We start from the raw sequence: 13761 nt of genomic DNA, 5'->3' as shown, positions 1-13761 counted from the left end.
TTGACATTAATGAGGTAATTTTCTGACATTTTTTGTCAAAGTCGGGAAATTTTATTGACCATGATTGATTTATAATGTCAACAAAAGGATGAAACATCCAAGGGGGTAAATATTTCTTATAGGCACCGTATATATGTATGATACCCTTCCTGAGTAGTTTTCAGTTCAGTAACAGTTACTGTGTTTGCCACAAACATTCAGTGACCAGTTAGTTGGCAAATGTTTGTTGTTATTGTGATGCTTGCTTTGTGTTTGTTTTTTAGACAGACGTTAGTGTTTGATGCTTTGTAGCAAGTTCTGTATGTAGTCCATCCATCACTGAGGTCTGATGATCAACCAGCTCCACAGAGCAGAGAAAGATTCAGTGATCTTTATTCCTTCAATGTACCTGCCCTGCATCCCAGTGAGCTTAACACTTAAGTGCTTTGTTGCTCATTAAAATGGCACAGCTTCTGGTATGGTTCTTTTGCTACAATATGCTGATCCCACACCACAGAAATATGCTGCAGAAATCAGGGAAAACATAACTGATCTTATATCAACAAAGAAAAGGGACAAGGTATTGTTTAATTATAGAATGTTGACGTGACATGAAAAATGTAAGCATAGTGACGATGATAACATTAATGTAAAGTGAGGAAACCTCTGCCACACCAAGAAAGGTATAAGGTGGAGAATTAGGAGACATGCCGACAGTCATTCTCTGAGCTGATATGTTTGTGACTTTGGATTAATGGCCCAGGAGGTATCTTAAGCCCCCCACTCTGTGATCATCACCATCTCCGTCAGGAAGCTGATTGATCTGAAGGCTCAAGGACAGTTGGGACCCTGCAGGCAGCTAGTCACTGCTGTCTCCACTTAGCTACACAGCATGTATCTCTGCATGCTCTCTTGCTCACAGTTTCATCTCCTGGGGAAGCCAGAGAGCATGCTGCAAAGCTTGCGGCTACAAAGCATGAATGACTGAGTTCTGTTTATAGGGTATATAGACAGATCAAATTAATGCATGCATGTTGCCACACCCAAATTTCATGTTTTGAATGGACTCTTTGGATAAATGGTAATTTTACACTTCACTTTGTATAGATGCCAGACAGTGATGAGCGTGTTTTTTTGATTGTGGTTTGTCATTATGTTAAACTGGCTTTTTTCTGATTGAAGTCAAACCATTGATTTGAATTTTTTAACCATCATCAAAATGGATCCAGCCTCATTTTCTAGCAAAACAATTTGACTGGAAAACTACACTCCCCTCCAAAAGTATTGGAAAAGTGAGGCCAGTTATTTTTTCTGTAGACTAAAAACATTTAGATTTGACATCAAAAGATGAATGAGACAAAAGATCACCATTTCAGGTGTTTAAGTCTGGATCTGATACTTACTCTTAGAAGAGCAACTTTTGTTTGAAATTTGCTCATTTTTCATGTTAATAAAAATACATTAAAAGGAACAAGACCTAATATTTAGTTGAAATCCGTTGCTGACAATACAATAACTGCAATACATTCCTGTGACGTGTTGACATTACAAATCTTTTGCAATGCTTTTCCAGGCTTTCATTTGCATTTAGTCATTTAACAGACACTTTTATCCAAAGCAACTTACAAGTAAGGTAGGCAGGGAAAGCATGAGAAGGTCTTGCTTAAGGACCCCTACTGGTGGTAGGCCACGGCTGGAATTTGAACCCTAATCTCCCAGGGAGGCGGTGATGTTACCACTACACTAACCAGCTTTCACTGAAGCTTATTGTAGTTTATTTTGAGTAGTTACTCCCTTCAGTCTCCTCTTTACCAGGTAAAATGTTCAATAGGTTTAAGTTCAAGGCCAATCTAAAACCTTCCACTTCTTACCTTGATGAACTTCTGTGTTGTTTTGGGTCATTATCTTGCTGCAGGATGAAGGATCTCCCAATTAATTTGTGATCTTTTTATAATTTGCAGACAAAATGTTAGACTTCTGAGTTAATTTTGCTGCTGCCACCATCTATTACATAGTCATTAAAGATTATTGAGCCTGTCCCAGATAAACCCATGCAAGCCTAAGCCATAACATTATCTCCACTATGTTACACAGATGAGCTTGTATGTTTGGGATCCCAAGCAGATAATTTCTTTCTCCAAAATTTAGCCTTTATATCACTTTGATAAATTAGTCCATAAAACTCCTGTCCCAGGATTTTTGAGGCACATTTCTGTACTTTTTGGCAAATTCCAGCCTAGACTTTCTATTCTGTATTTTGCCAATGAATGGTTAACATCTCCAGGTGTTGTGAAGATGTTATAGCTTTACTCCTGCCCTGTGGAGGTTGTTGATGATGTCACTACCAATTTTTATAGGGTCTTTCTTTATAGCTCTCACAATGTTGCTGTCACCAACTGTTGTTGTCTTCCTTAGTCTACATGTTTAACGCCTGTTACTTAGTACACAAGTGATTTGTTTCTTCATGACGTTCCAAATAGTTGTTCTGGCTATGGCTATTGTTTTCTGTGATGGCTCTGATTGATTTTCCATCTTCTCTCAGTTTCACAATTGCTTGTTTCTTTCCAATAGACAGCTCTCTGGTTTTCATGTTGGTTACACCTCCTAACTATACATGCAGTCTGAAACAATGATTTGAAACTGAGCATAGACATTAAGTGCTATCTATTGATTGAATAATAAATGTAGGGCACACCTGGGCAATAAAACACACCTGTTAGTTACATATTCCAATACTTTTGCTCACTTGAAAAATGGGAGGGTTCAAAGAAAAGGTGCTATTTTCTATCTTCTTGTATTGGATCCAGATCGTTGGTTACGTATTGTAACCCCAGCTTCTATGAGTATAGGCTTCGCCCTCTAAGAGCTGTCGCTATTGGGTTTATCCCCGCGTGCATGCGCAGTCGTGAGGAATTCTTTCGCGCCCTGTGCCAGCACAGGGCTACCTCACTCAGGTCCGCCCACAACGTATAAAAGCCCTGCGTGACCTGAGGACTGCTCCCCAAGCCAACTTTTACTTCAGCCGACATAGGGGGAGCCAGTGAGGCCCGCATCTTAGAGGGCGAAGCCTATACTCATAGAAGCTGGGGTTACAATACGTAACCAACGTTCTATTTTGTATAGGCTTCGCTCTCTAAAAGCTGTCGCTATTGGGATAAGGGCGAAGCTGGATGTAGTCCAGGAAGGGGAGACCGACAGCGCACACAGATCACTCACTCTCTTAGCTGAACACAGAGCTAAGAGAAATGCTGTTTTAAAGAAAGGAGCCTGAGAGAGATTTGCGATATAGGCTCAAAAGGAGGGTTTTGTGCAAAAACAGTTCTCTCTCCAAAAAGAAAGATGAGATGGCTGCGGCATATGTTTTAACCGTAGAGAGAGCCAGCTCCCGGTCTACCAATAACTGGAGAAAAAACTGAATTTGGGGAAAGGGGCAGGAAGTGGGATCCATGTCCTTCTCCACACACCATCGCTGAAAAACAGACCATTTTGCTGCGTATGGTGGTGGATTGAGCTCTTGCATTCTGAATGGTGTGAATCACTGCAGGCGGCAGACCTAGGCTTTCTAAATGTTCCCGTTCAGGGGCCAGGCCCACAGGCGCTGACCTATCACTGGTTAGTGGTGGATCGTATTGTCCACCTGTGAGAGCACGTTGCTGCGCTATGGCAGCTGCCAGGGATCACTTGACAACAGCTGAATCATTGTGGGAAACCAAGAAGCACTCGTGCGCTCCGGAGCCACCAGAATGACCGACATGTTTCAAGAGACGTGGAATCAGAGGAATGGGAGGGAAGGCATAGAGAAGGACTCTGGGCAATGGATGGTGAGCGAAAGCATCCACATTTTGGGAATTACTCCTTTCTCCTGTAGTTCTGTCAATTCCGTCTGCAGAGCGGCTGTCTCCGCCTGAGACGGCATCACAGTCTCCACCACTCCGTTGAATGGAGGGGGAGGAGAGGAGAACTGGAGAGTGTAACCCTTATTATTACACTGACTTCGCCACACCGAGTAACACTCTGAAAGCGGACGAGCACACTTTTGCGGAGCCTCCGTGAACATGGCTGACAACCAGAGGAGCGCCCTCTCTGCCGTTGCGAGAGCTGAGTGACCGCTCGTTACAGCCCATGGGGGGGCGGAAGCGAAAAGGCTGTGAATCCAGAGAAAACAAATTGTTGTCTGAATCACGTCAGAGAGAAAAACCACCGCTAACACGTATGAAAAGGTCAGAGGTGGGGGGACTATATAAAGAAAATGTGTGTGTGGGATCATAACGAGCCACCGGAGCCTTCAGCTTCCCAGGATTCTGACCAGCCTCCGATAGGAAGGGGCGGAGGGTGGGAAAAGTCGGCCATAGCGGAAGGCGTTAGCCCCCTGCTCACTGCAATAAGTGTCGCCGACCATGTTGCTGGAAGCAGGTGCAGGTGGCTCCAGAGGCAGAGGAATACCCTTCCTGTCAGCTGCTCTCTTAATAATCTCAGGAAGGTCCCGAAGAAGAGCACCGCAGGCAGGCAGGTGGCCGGCAGGCAGGAGAGAGGAGACGGCGTGTCGCTGTGCTGGCTGAACCGTCATGTTGTCACCCATGTCTTCCACGAGGAAGAGGGGGAAACCAGGAGGGGAGCCAACAATGGAGGGAGCCGAGTCAGGGGACTCTTGCCCTGCATGGAGCTTGCCCTCTGGGCCGGGGGGTCCAGGCAGTCGATAGCTTCTCCCATGTGGAAGCTAAGTGGCTTAGACCAGCTGTCGCCTTCGTCGTCCTCCAGGAGTGATGCGAAGGCGTCCACTCGTCGCTGCTTCTGCTCCAGGGGCAGACATGCACAATAGGGGACGCGTGACCCGAGGAGTGAGGGCTAGTTCGGCATGTTCCAGGCCGAAGCAGATTTGGCAGCGAGCATGGAGGTCGTCCTCTAGGATGAAGGCGGTTTGTACCCTGGGCACAGCCGGACCCCACCGGTGGAACGTAGAGTAGAAAAATATTCATACTTTCACAAGGTGACAAGGTGCACAGCATGCTGAAGTAAAAAGGGGAGCAGTCCTCAGGTCACGCAGGGCTTTTATACGTTGTGGGCGGACCTGAGTGAGGTAGCCCTGTGCTGGCACAGGACGCGAAAGAATTCTTTACGACTGCGCATGCGCGCGGGGATAAACCCAATAGCGGCAACTCTTAGAGGGCGAAGCCTATACGAAATAGAAGTAAGCATCTGGAAATGTAACGTGAAATGTTGATCTTTTGTCTCATAATAATCTTTTGATACCAAACCCAAATGTTTTGAGTTTACAGCAAAAATAAAGTAACTGTCACTGTTCCAATTCTTTTGGAGTGTGTATCTAAAATTCTTTAAATAAATTCAAAATTATTGGTCTAGATACTTCTATCGTGCATCTTAGGAATGCGCTGTTTATAAGATATTTGATGCTGTTCATGTTAAGGGGGTACACATACTTTATACACACAAACACAAATTTTCTTATGCCTCATTGTCGGCTGTAGTTATTATATTGTAAGGTTGTCCTAATTCTTGTGAAGCATTATCAAAGGAATGGTTGGAGGGAATTCCTTTAAATTTGGCACAACTGTCAACTTGGACTCAGTGATTAATTAATTAGTTTTGGCCAAAGATCTTCAGCAAATCCTTGTGAATGAGATGTCTTGGGAAACACCTGGAGGAAATTTCTTTAAATTTGGCAGAAATTGTTACTTAGAGTCAAAAAAGAACCAGTTAGATTTTAGTGGTAGGATGTCAAGGTCACTTTGACATTATGTAGGTTCCATTCTCATCACTGCAGAAATGCCTTGAAGGAATTACATTACACCTGGCACAAACATCTGATTGTACTCATGCATAAACCTATTAGAATATAAGTCTGGACAGAGATGAGTGTAAACTACATTGTTACTGGTTATCAGAGGCGTACAGTCCCAACGCAGTAATTATATTTCACCTTTTCATGTTGTTCAGCCAAAAACCATAAAGGAGTTTATCTTGCTGTTGCTTGTTGTGAGAGGTCACTATCAATTTTTTTTTTGTGTGTGTGGGTGTGTGTGAAACTAAAATTGTAATTTTCCCTGAAGAAATTTCCCTGAGATTTTAGTTTAATTATTATTTTTAATCAGAACTATTGACAAGTATCAACTCCTCCAACTTTTTTATCCATAAGGATAAGGAATAATGTGCAGTATTTTGTGGTATCTGTCCAGTGTTGACAGACTTTAAATTTGTCGTTACTATGCTGGCTCCTCTAAATAATTGTAGTGCCTGCAAGATAATGTTACAATGTTGTCATTTGCACAAGATGCAGCTTCACATGTCAGACTTCACATGTACAATAATGCACATTAGTTAGGCTGTACAAGAGAAGCAGTTTGCTCTAGCAATTGCTAGTAAAATGGGGGATTTGCTTGGGTACTTTGCTCAGTATGCAAGTTCATTTGTGTCACAACTTAATTTGCATAAATGTCCGAGTCAGATGCAGTTCAAACCTATGGTAAAATAGCTGAGGTATAAAACATTAAATTCATATTTTGACACACACATGCAAGATTCCCTCTTCACTCAGGTCAGGTGTGCTCGACAGGGCTAAACAATCATTCAGGCAGGTGTTGAGGAGCCCTTAATTCTAGCAGTGAAGCAGTTATGATGTCAAGCAGGCTGCAGCAATAAAGGCACATAAGAAAGCCAATGAGTAGTGCGACTTAATGTCATCATGCTATTTTAATTAAGAAAAAAGGCAGTCAAATACAAATAATGTAAGTATTCAACCACCTAACCCAACCCAAATTCACTAAAACTGTGAAGAGGTCATATTATGTCACTTTGGGTGATTACAAACAGTTCCTGAAGTCCCCAAAATATGCCTGTTTAATGCTGAGAACCATGTAGTACCAAATGCCATGTAGCATAGTGAGCGGCAAGTTTGAAAATGTGTGTTGACAGACCCTGTCAAATATGACCGGTTTTGGGGTCAGCCATGAATGAAGTTTAAAAGATTCTGTGGTAGCAGCAGACACAGCAAAGGTGCACTAAGTTATAATAGTGTCAGATAAACATGCTACTTTACCATTATCCAATCCATGTCTGCCATAAAGATAGTCTTTCAACATTTCACAAAATGTCTCTAGGTCATCCCGATTGTCCCACTTTGTAATTAGCCCAAAAATGTATGTCTTGGAGAAGTTAAAATTAGCCACATTAGCTGTGTAATGTTTTCAGAAATGTTTTCCAAAAATGGGCACATACATTGTAAGCTACTACAATAGTTTTTTTTTACTTTACAAACATGGCCCTTCCTCTTACAACTGTACAAGGTCTTTTAACAGTGCCTCAAAACCATACTTTGACGTTTACATTTATAGCCTTGCAAAGCACAGCTAAATACCCTGCACAAATTTTCAACAAGGAGAAGAAAAAAAAAGAGTAATAGCTGTATAAAAAATACTTTTTTTTTCAACAGTTGTGCTTGGTCTATGTAGAGTTGAAAGATTTCCCTTGGATGGATTTTATACTAAATATCTTTGACAATCATTGGAGCACTGGAACATTCAGCACTATAAGATTCAACCCTCCATATTGTCCAGCATGTATTGAACAGACTCAATCACTTTTTTTAAGATGTGACAGGAGGATCATCAGCTCTTGAGGTTGCTCTACTGTTGAATGCAACTAGGATTACAAAAAGAATTCAATTCTATTCAAATCAATTTTATTTTTATAGCACCTAATTGCAACAGAAGTCATTTCAAGGCACTTTACAGTGTAAGGTTTAAGACTCTACAAAATACAACTGTATACAGAACTATATAGAAAACCCAACAAACTCACTTGATCAAGCACTAGGCGACATAGAACAGGAAAACTCCCTTTAGAGAAAGAAACCTCCAGCGGAACCAGCCTAAGTGTGGGTGGCCATCTGCCTCGATCGATTGGGGTGAGTGGAAAGAGGAGAGAGAAAAGAACAACAGGCAACAAACAACAACAACAAGCAGCAAAAACTGCAAAACTGCACTCTAGAGAAATACAGCTCCAAGGCTGAGGATACCTGCAAAGGAGTACAAAGAGGGGGAGACAGAGGAGGAAGCACAACTACGAGAGAGAGAAATGACAAATAATGATATGAAATGGTAGCATTTGAATGGATAGATATGAGGATAGGAGAGGAGAGAAGAGAAGGGTAGCTCAGTGTATCAGTAGAGGTCCCCCAGCAGACTAATCTTTAGCAGCATAATTGAGTTTTAAGCCTAGTCTGAACTGTGTACATTTGGAAACTCTAGTAACCACAAGTAAACATGCACCCTGAGAATGAAGTGTTCTGCTTGGAAAATATGGAACTATGCGGTCTTTAAGAGATGATGGAGCTTGATCTTTAAGTGTTTTGTACTGTATGTGAGGAGTGTTTTAAACTGTTTTGTATTTTACAGGGAGCCAATGGAGAAAAGCTAATCTAGGTGCTAATTCCAGTCAGAACTCTGGCTGCAGCATTTTGGATTAACTGGAGGCTTTTTAAGGAGTTATGCTATTGTGATTAGTATAGCCACATGGACTCTGGAAGTCTGCCGTTTCTCATTATATTTATTTAATTAATTACATTTATTATTTTATTATTATTCAAGTGTTCAAAGGTTCTAAAGACAATATCCCATAATAACAATGTCAAATAAGTTTGTTGAAAATCTTTGCAAATTTATTAAAAATAAAAAATGAAAAAATAATATGTAGATATTCACAGCTATTGCCATGACCCTCAAAATTAAGCTCTGAAGCATCCTGTTTCCACTGATTATCCTTGAGATGTTTCTACAACCACCAATAAAGTTCCACTGTTAACAGTGCATGTCAGAGCACAAACCAAGCCATGACGTCCAAGGAATTGTCTGTAGGCCTCTTGATACAGGATTGTATTAAGGCAATCTTTTGCATATGTACGGGGAAGTGTACAGAAACATTTCTGCAGCATTGAAGGTCCCATGTGAATGTGAGTATAAACATTTGTCTGTCTCTGTATGTCTGACCTGGCTGGGGATGGACTGGCAACCTGTCTAGGGTGCCCCTCAACTCTCGCCCAATAATGGCTGGGATAGGCATTCCCTCAACCCTTCAGAGGACATGTGGTTAAGATAATGGATGGGTGAATGTCTCATTGAGCACTTTGGCCACCATCACCTGAAAATGGAAGAGGTTTGGAATCACCAGAACCCTTTCTAGATCTGACTGCCTGGCCAAACGAAGCGATCAAGAGAGAAGGGCCTTAGTGGGGGAGGTGAGCAAGAACCCAATGGGCATCCTGGATGAGCTCCAGCATTTCTCTGTGAAGAGAGGAGAACGTTCCAGAAGAACAACCCTCTCAGGCACCTGAAGAACTCTCAGACTATGAGAAACAAAATTATTTGGTCTGATGAAACAAACAATGAATGCCTGAATGCCATGCATGATGTCTGGAGGACACCATGCATCACTCATCACCTGGCCAATACCATCCCTACAGAGAAGCATGATGGTAGCAGCATCAGGCTGTGGGGTTTTTCAGCAGCAGGAACTGGGAAACTAGTCAGGATCAAAGGAAAGATAACTGCAGCAATTTACAGACACATCCTTGATGAAAACCTGTTCCAGAGGGTTCTGGACCTCTGGACCGGTTCTGGAACCTGATGGTGAATCTATCAAAAGACAACAGACCTAAGCAAATAGCATAGTATTTATGCGTAACATAAGGTTTTAATGACTGTTTGGTTCTGGGATGTGACTGGGCCACTCAAAAAGTGGATTTTGTGTCTCATGCATTTTTTAGTGCATCTGCATCACCCATTATAATATAATATAACATTATAATGAGCTATTTTTTATTGATACAGACAGACTTAAATCCATTGACCAGCTTCCACAAAGATAGGGTTATAATATTGTATGTAACAGTAAATTGTCTGCACTTATAGCACTTCTCTACCTAGCTGGTACTCAAAGTGCTTTACACTGCATCATTCACCCATTCACACACAAACACACACACATTCACACACCGATGGCAGAGCTGCTATGCAGCTGACCTGACTCTGCTCTACCTATTGAGCCACAGCCACCCAGTGCACAGTGAATGTATTTTCTGTTATTAAATACTTCAGACAGAGAAACTAAAAACTCATATAAGACTATAACAGAATGTATACATACATATATACGTAACATTGTCTGTTTACAAATTTTTATTTTCTTAGTTTGTTTGCCTACTTTAAGACAGTTTCATAAAATTTGTATAAAAAAAGAAGCAATATATCGCCTTGCTTACAGTATCACAATATATCAAATTGTAACATCTGTATCATAATATTTATTGTATTATCAGGTTCTTGCCAATACATAGCCTTATCTGCAACATGTAAAAGCTATTCCTCTGTGCTCTCCAAAAACCAGCCACTCAGCAAAAAAGCAGTTATTAAGGGAAGTTAATTAGATCCAGGCAGGATTGGACAGCTTTTTCTCACAATAAGTGCACCTGAGTTTATATTTTTTTATGTCTTAATTAATTAAATGAGTTGTTACATTTAATATTGTGTGGCAGAAAAATTACTGGGGCTTTTTTTATTTAACTCCTCTGCAAAGCCCTTTTCAGAGGCTCTCAGAGGCTTATATAAGATACATACTTTATTCATACCTCCTGTTTTATTTAAAGTGTATCTCATCACAGTTTTGTAGGTTTCTGATCTGCTTCTCTTTTATTCTTATGCTGTTTGCTGTTAATGCAAACCTAGATTTATTATTTCTCCACCTATAGTTAATGTCTTCTTACATTCTGTGTAACTTGTCCTTACTCTAAGTTAAATTTTATTGCAACAGAGTTATGATATATATGTTATATTATAATAAACAGTCTGCAAACATTTTTCATTTGTTAGAAACATAATCCATCTACACTATGATACAGATCTTTCTATATATAGTCTGTAATCAGGTGTTAATCTCCTCTCTGTTTATTGACGTATATCCATTCTTTATGTCGAATTTTCTAATTTATTTATCTTTTTTATTAATTACTTTTGATTATGTCTTTGCTGTTGTGACTCATGTATTTTTTGCCTATTGTGCCTTTTTGGTAGGTGGTATTGTATCTTTTTTTGGTTGATGTTTTGAATTTGCATAGTATTTTTTCCTGACATTTAGTTGATGATTTTTGTGAATTGTCTTATCTGTTTCTCTTTAAAATCTAATGTCTGTTGGACAGTGGCTGATGAAAATGTTATATAATACCACTACTCACTCGCAATAGCTCTTAGCATACAATGTTTAAATAAATATATGAATTACATTTTATGAATGTGGCAAGAAATAGGACAATCCTGGAGGACAATCTTATTCAGTCGGCAAGACAACTACAGATGTGTAAGCCTAATTGAGACCTATCCACACAGACACCATGCTGTGATTGCAGTCAAAGGTGCAACTACTAAATACTGACCTGAAGGGGGTGAATATTGATGCAACATTGATTTCATCTTACATATTTTTATTATGTATTAGAGTACAATAGTCAAACAATTTCAAAATAATGTTCCTCATAAAATTGCAAAAACTTTGAATAGATCATAATCTGAAGTTCATGATATTGTCAAAAGATTCAGAATCTGAATCTCTGTGTGTAAGGGACAAGGATGAAACACAATATTGGATGCCAATGATCATCAGGTCCTAAGGCAGCACTGTATCATAAAAAGGCATGATTACAAAATCATGGACATCACTTTTAGGGTTTGTTCCTTGATTGGTTCAAAGAAGGACATGACAATACTATAATTGGTTAAATGATTCAAGGCTCAGGCGGGGAAGAAGGGAAACAGGAGTCTATAGTAGGTGAACGGAGAATTCTGGGAACTGTCAAATCAACAGAGCTGGTCGTGGGTTAAGCTAACTGTGTTCTGTTCTTAGGATAAAACCTGGAATCTCTTATATTATTGTGAATTATTTTTGGTGCACTTGACAAACTCTCTCCATAGCCATAGAGGACATAGCATCACTATGTTTCATATGTTGAGTGGTACTCTTGATGGTAATGGTAATAAAATTAAGACTGCAGTTATTCAGTTATATTTTAATATTGCCCAAGTTTGATGCTACAATTCAATCGTATATGATAAAATGTTCTGAATAGTATTTGTACATGTTTATATTATATTTTAAAGTTTTTTCTTAATTTTAGACTGTTTCTGTTGGCTTAGAAATACTATAAGTGTCCTAGTGGCAGGATTGTGGTGCTGTTTTTAAACTTTATAAAACACTTATATATAATGGTATAATGTCTCTTATTTTCACCACTTGTCACCATCATTGTGCTAGGAAGTTGCTCTAAATTATTTGATAATGGTCAAATACTGTAGCATATTTAGTGACCTTTGTTCTGTAATTCTCACTCCTTGCTGTTGGTATGTGTGCAGGATCTTGGCTACAGTTGGGGCTGATTTTGATTTGCGAACTCTGAGGGCAGTGAGGGTACTGCGGCCACTGAAACTAGTGTCTGGGATGCCAAGTAAGTTACACATTTTTGTCACAGTTATTGTAGCTACTGAACACTGATATTAATGCAGCATTAATAGAGATAATCCATGTGTCGGAGTCAGGATGTGGCTCAGGCTCAAAAAGACCAGTAGGAGGAAAATCAACATGTTGCACCTTATTTCTTTGGTCCACACATAACCAGAAATTTTTCGAGAGTTTTGATTTTAAGTGTTAGGTGTGGAAACTGTTTTCTAATACAAGTACTGGCTGGATGGATATGTTTTTTGTTTTTAAAGAAATGCTGCAGTTCCAGCATGTACAGAAAGAATAATAAAATGATTAAATGAATGATATTATAAAAAACTTTTAAAAAGCAGTTTTTTTATCCTGCTGGCTGCTCCTGGACTTAGCACACTGTGTTTACTTCTCTTGTGTCACTAAAGCATGTTTTTTGCATACCTCAGGTCTTCAGGTGGTATTAAAGTCTATTATGAAAGCCATGGTACCTCTGCTGCAGATTGGCCTGTTGCTCTTCTTCGCTATCCTTATGTTTGCCATCATCGGTCTTGATTTCTACATGGGAAAGTTCCATCGCACCTGCTTCAAGATAGACACAGGTAAGCAATAGGAGGAGCTGAGGTGTAGCAGGTTCTTGGCTATAATCAGGGCATACGTTGATTGAATCTTAATCATCTTTGTGTTTTAGCTAAGAATATTGAGCCAATCTATGCGTTTTTAATTAATTGTTTAGTTAAGTGAAACCTGATCAATTTCTGCTGCTGTGTTCATTGTGCTCTAACTGTAAAATTCCATGTTATCAAGAAATCTTTTCAGCTTTAATCCTAAGTACATAACGTGTCCATACTATGTGTCTAATTTTTGAAGACTTCTATTAATGGTATAGTATAAACTGCTGTGTAGAAGTATTTGCGCCCTTCCTGATTTTTTATTTTTTTACTTTTTATTTGCAATTTTGTCACACTTAAATGATTCAGATCATCAAACAAATGTTGTTATTATACAAAGATAACCCAACCTAAACCTGCCTAGAGATGTGATTAACCCCATTCCATTCCATTCCACGGAGTAGAGCAGCGGCTTTACTCGGAGCTCCTCCCGGGTGACTGAGCTCCTCACACTATCACTAAGGGTGCGCCCAGCCACTCTGCGGAGGAAACTCATTTCGGCCACTTGTATCCGCGACGTAGACTGACCGGTAAATCGAGAGCTTTGCCTTTCGGCTCTGCTCCTTTTTCACCACGACGGAGCGGTACACCGACCGCATTACTGTTCCCGTGCACCAATCCG

At 40.1% G+C, this 13761-nt stretch overlaps 1 protein-coding gene across 1 annotated transcript in view; it reads left to right on the top strand.

Annotated features, from left to right (window-relative positions):
• Positions 1-13761, top strand: part of cacna1ba (calcium channel, voltage-dependent, N type, alpha 1B subunit, a) — a 140403-nt gene that overhangs the window by 23058 nt on the left and 103584 nt on the right. The window contains exons 5-6 of the mRNA XM_026343558.1: positions 12393-12484; positions 12918-13070. Coding sequence (XP_026199343.1) covers positions 12393-12484; positions 12918-13070 — 245 coding nt within the window. The remainder of the gene's footprint in view (positions 1-12392; positions 12485-12917; positions 13071-13761) is intronic.

This window comes from Anabas testudineus, chromosome 9 (genome assembly GCF_900324465.2).
Source record: "Anabas testudineus chromosome 9, fAnaTes1.2, whole genome shotgun sequence".
In the NCBI taxonomy this organism is placed as follows: Eukaryota; Metazoa; Chordata; class Actinopteri; order Anabantiformes; family Anabantidae; genus Anabas; species Anabas testudineus.
This window is presented reverse-complemented; position numbering and strand designations above follow the sequence as displayed.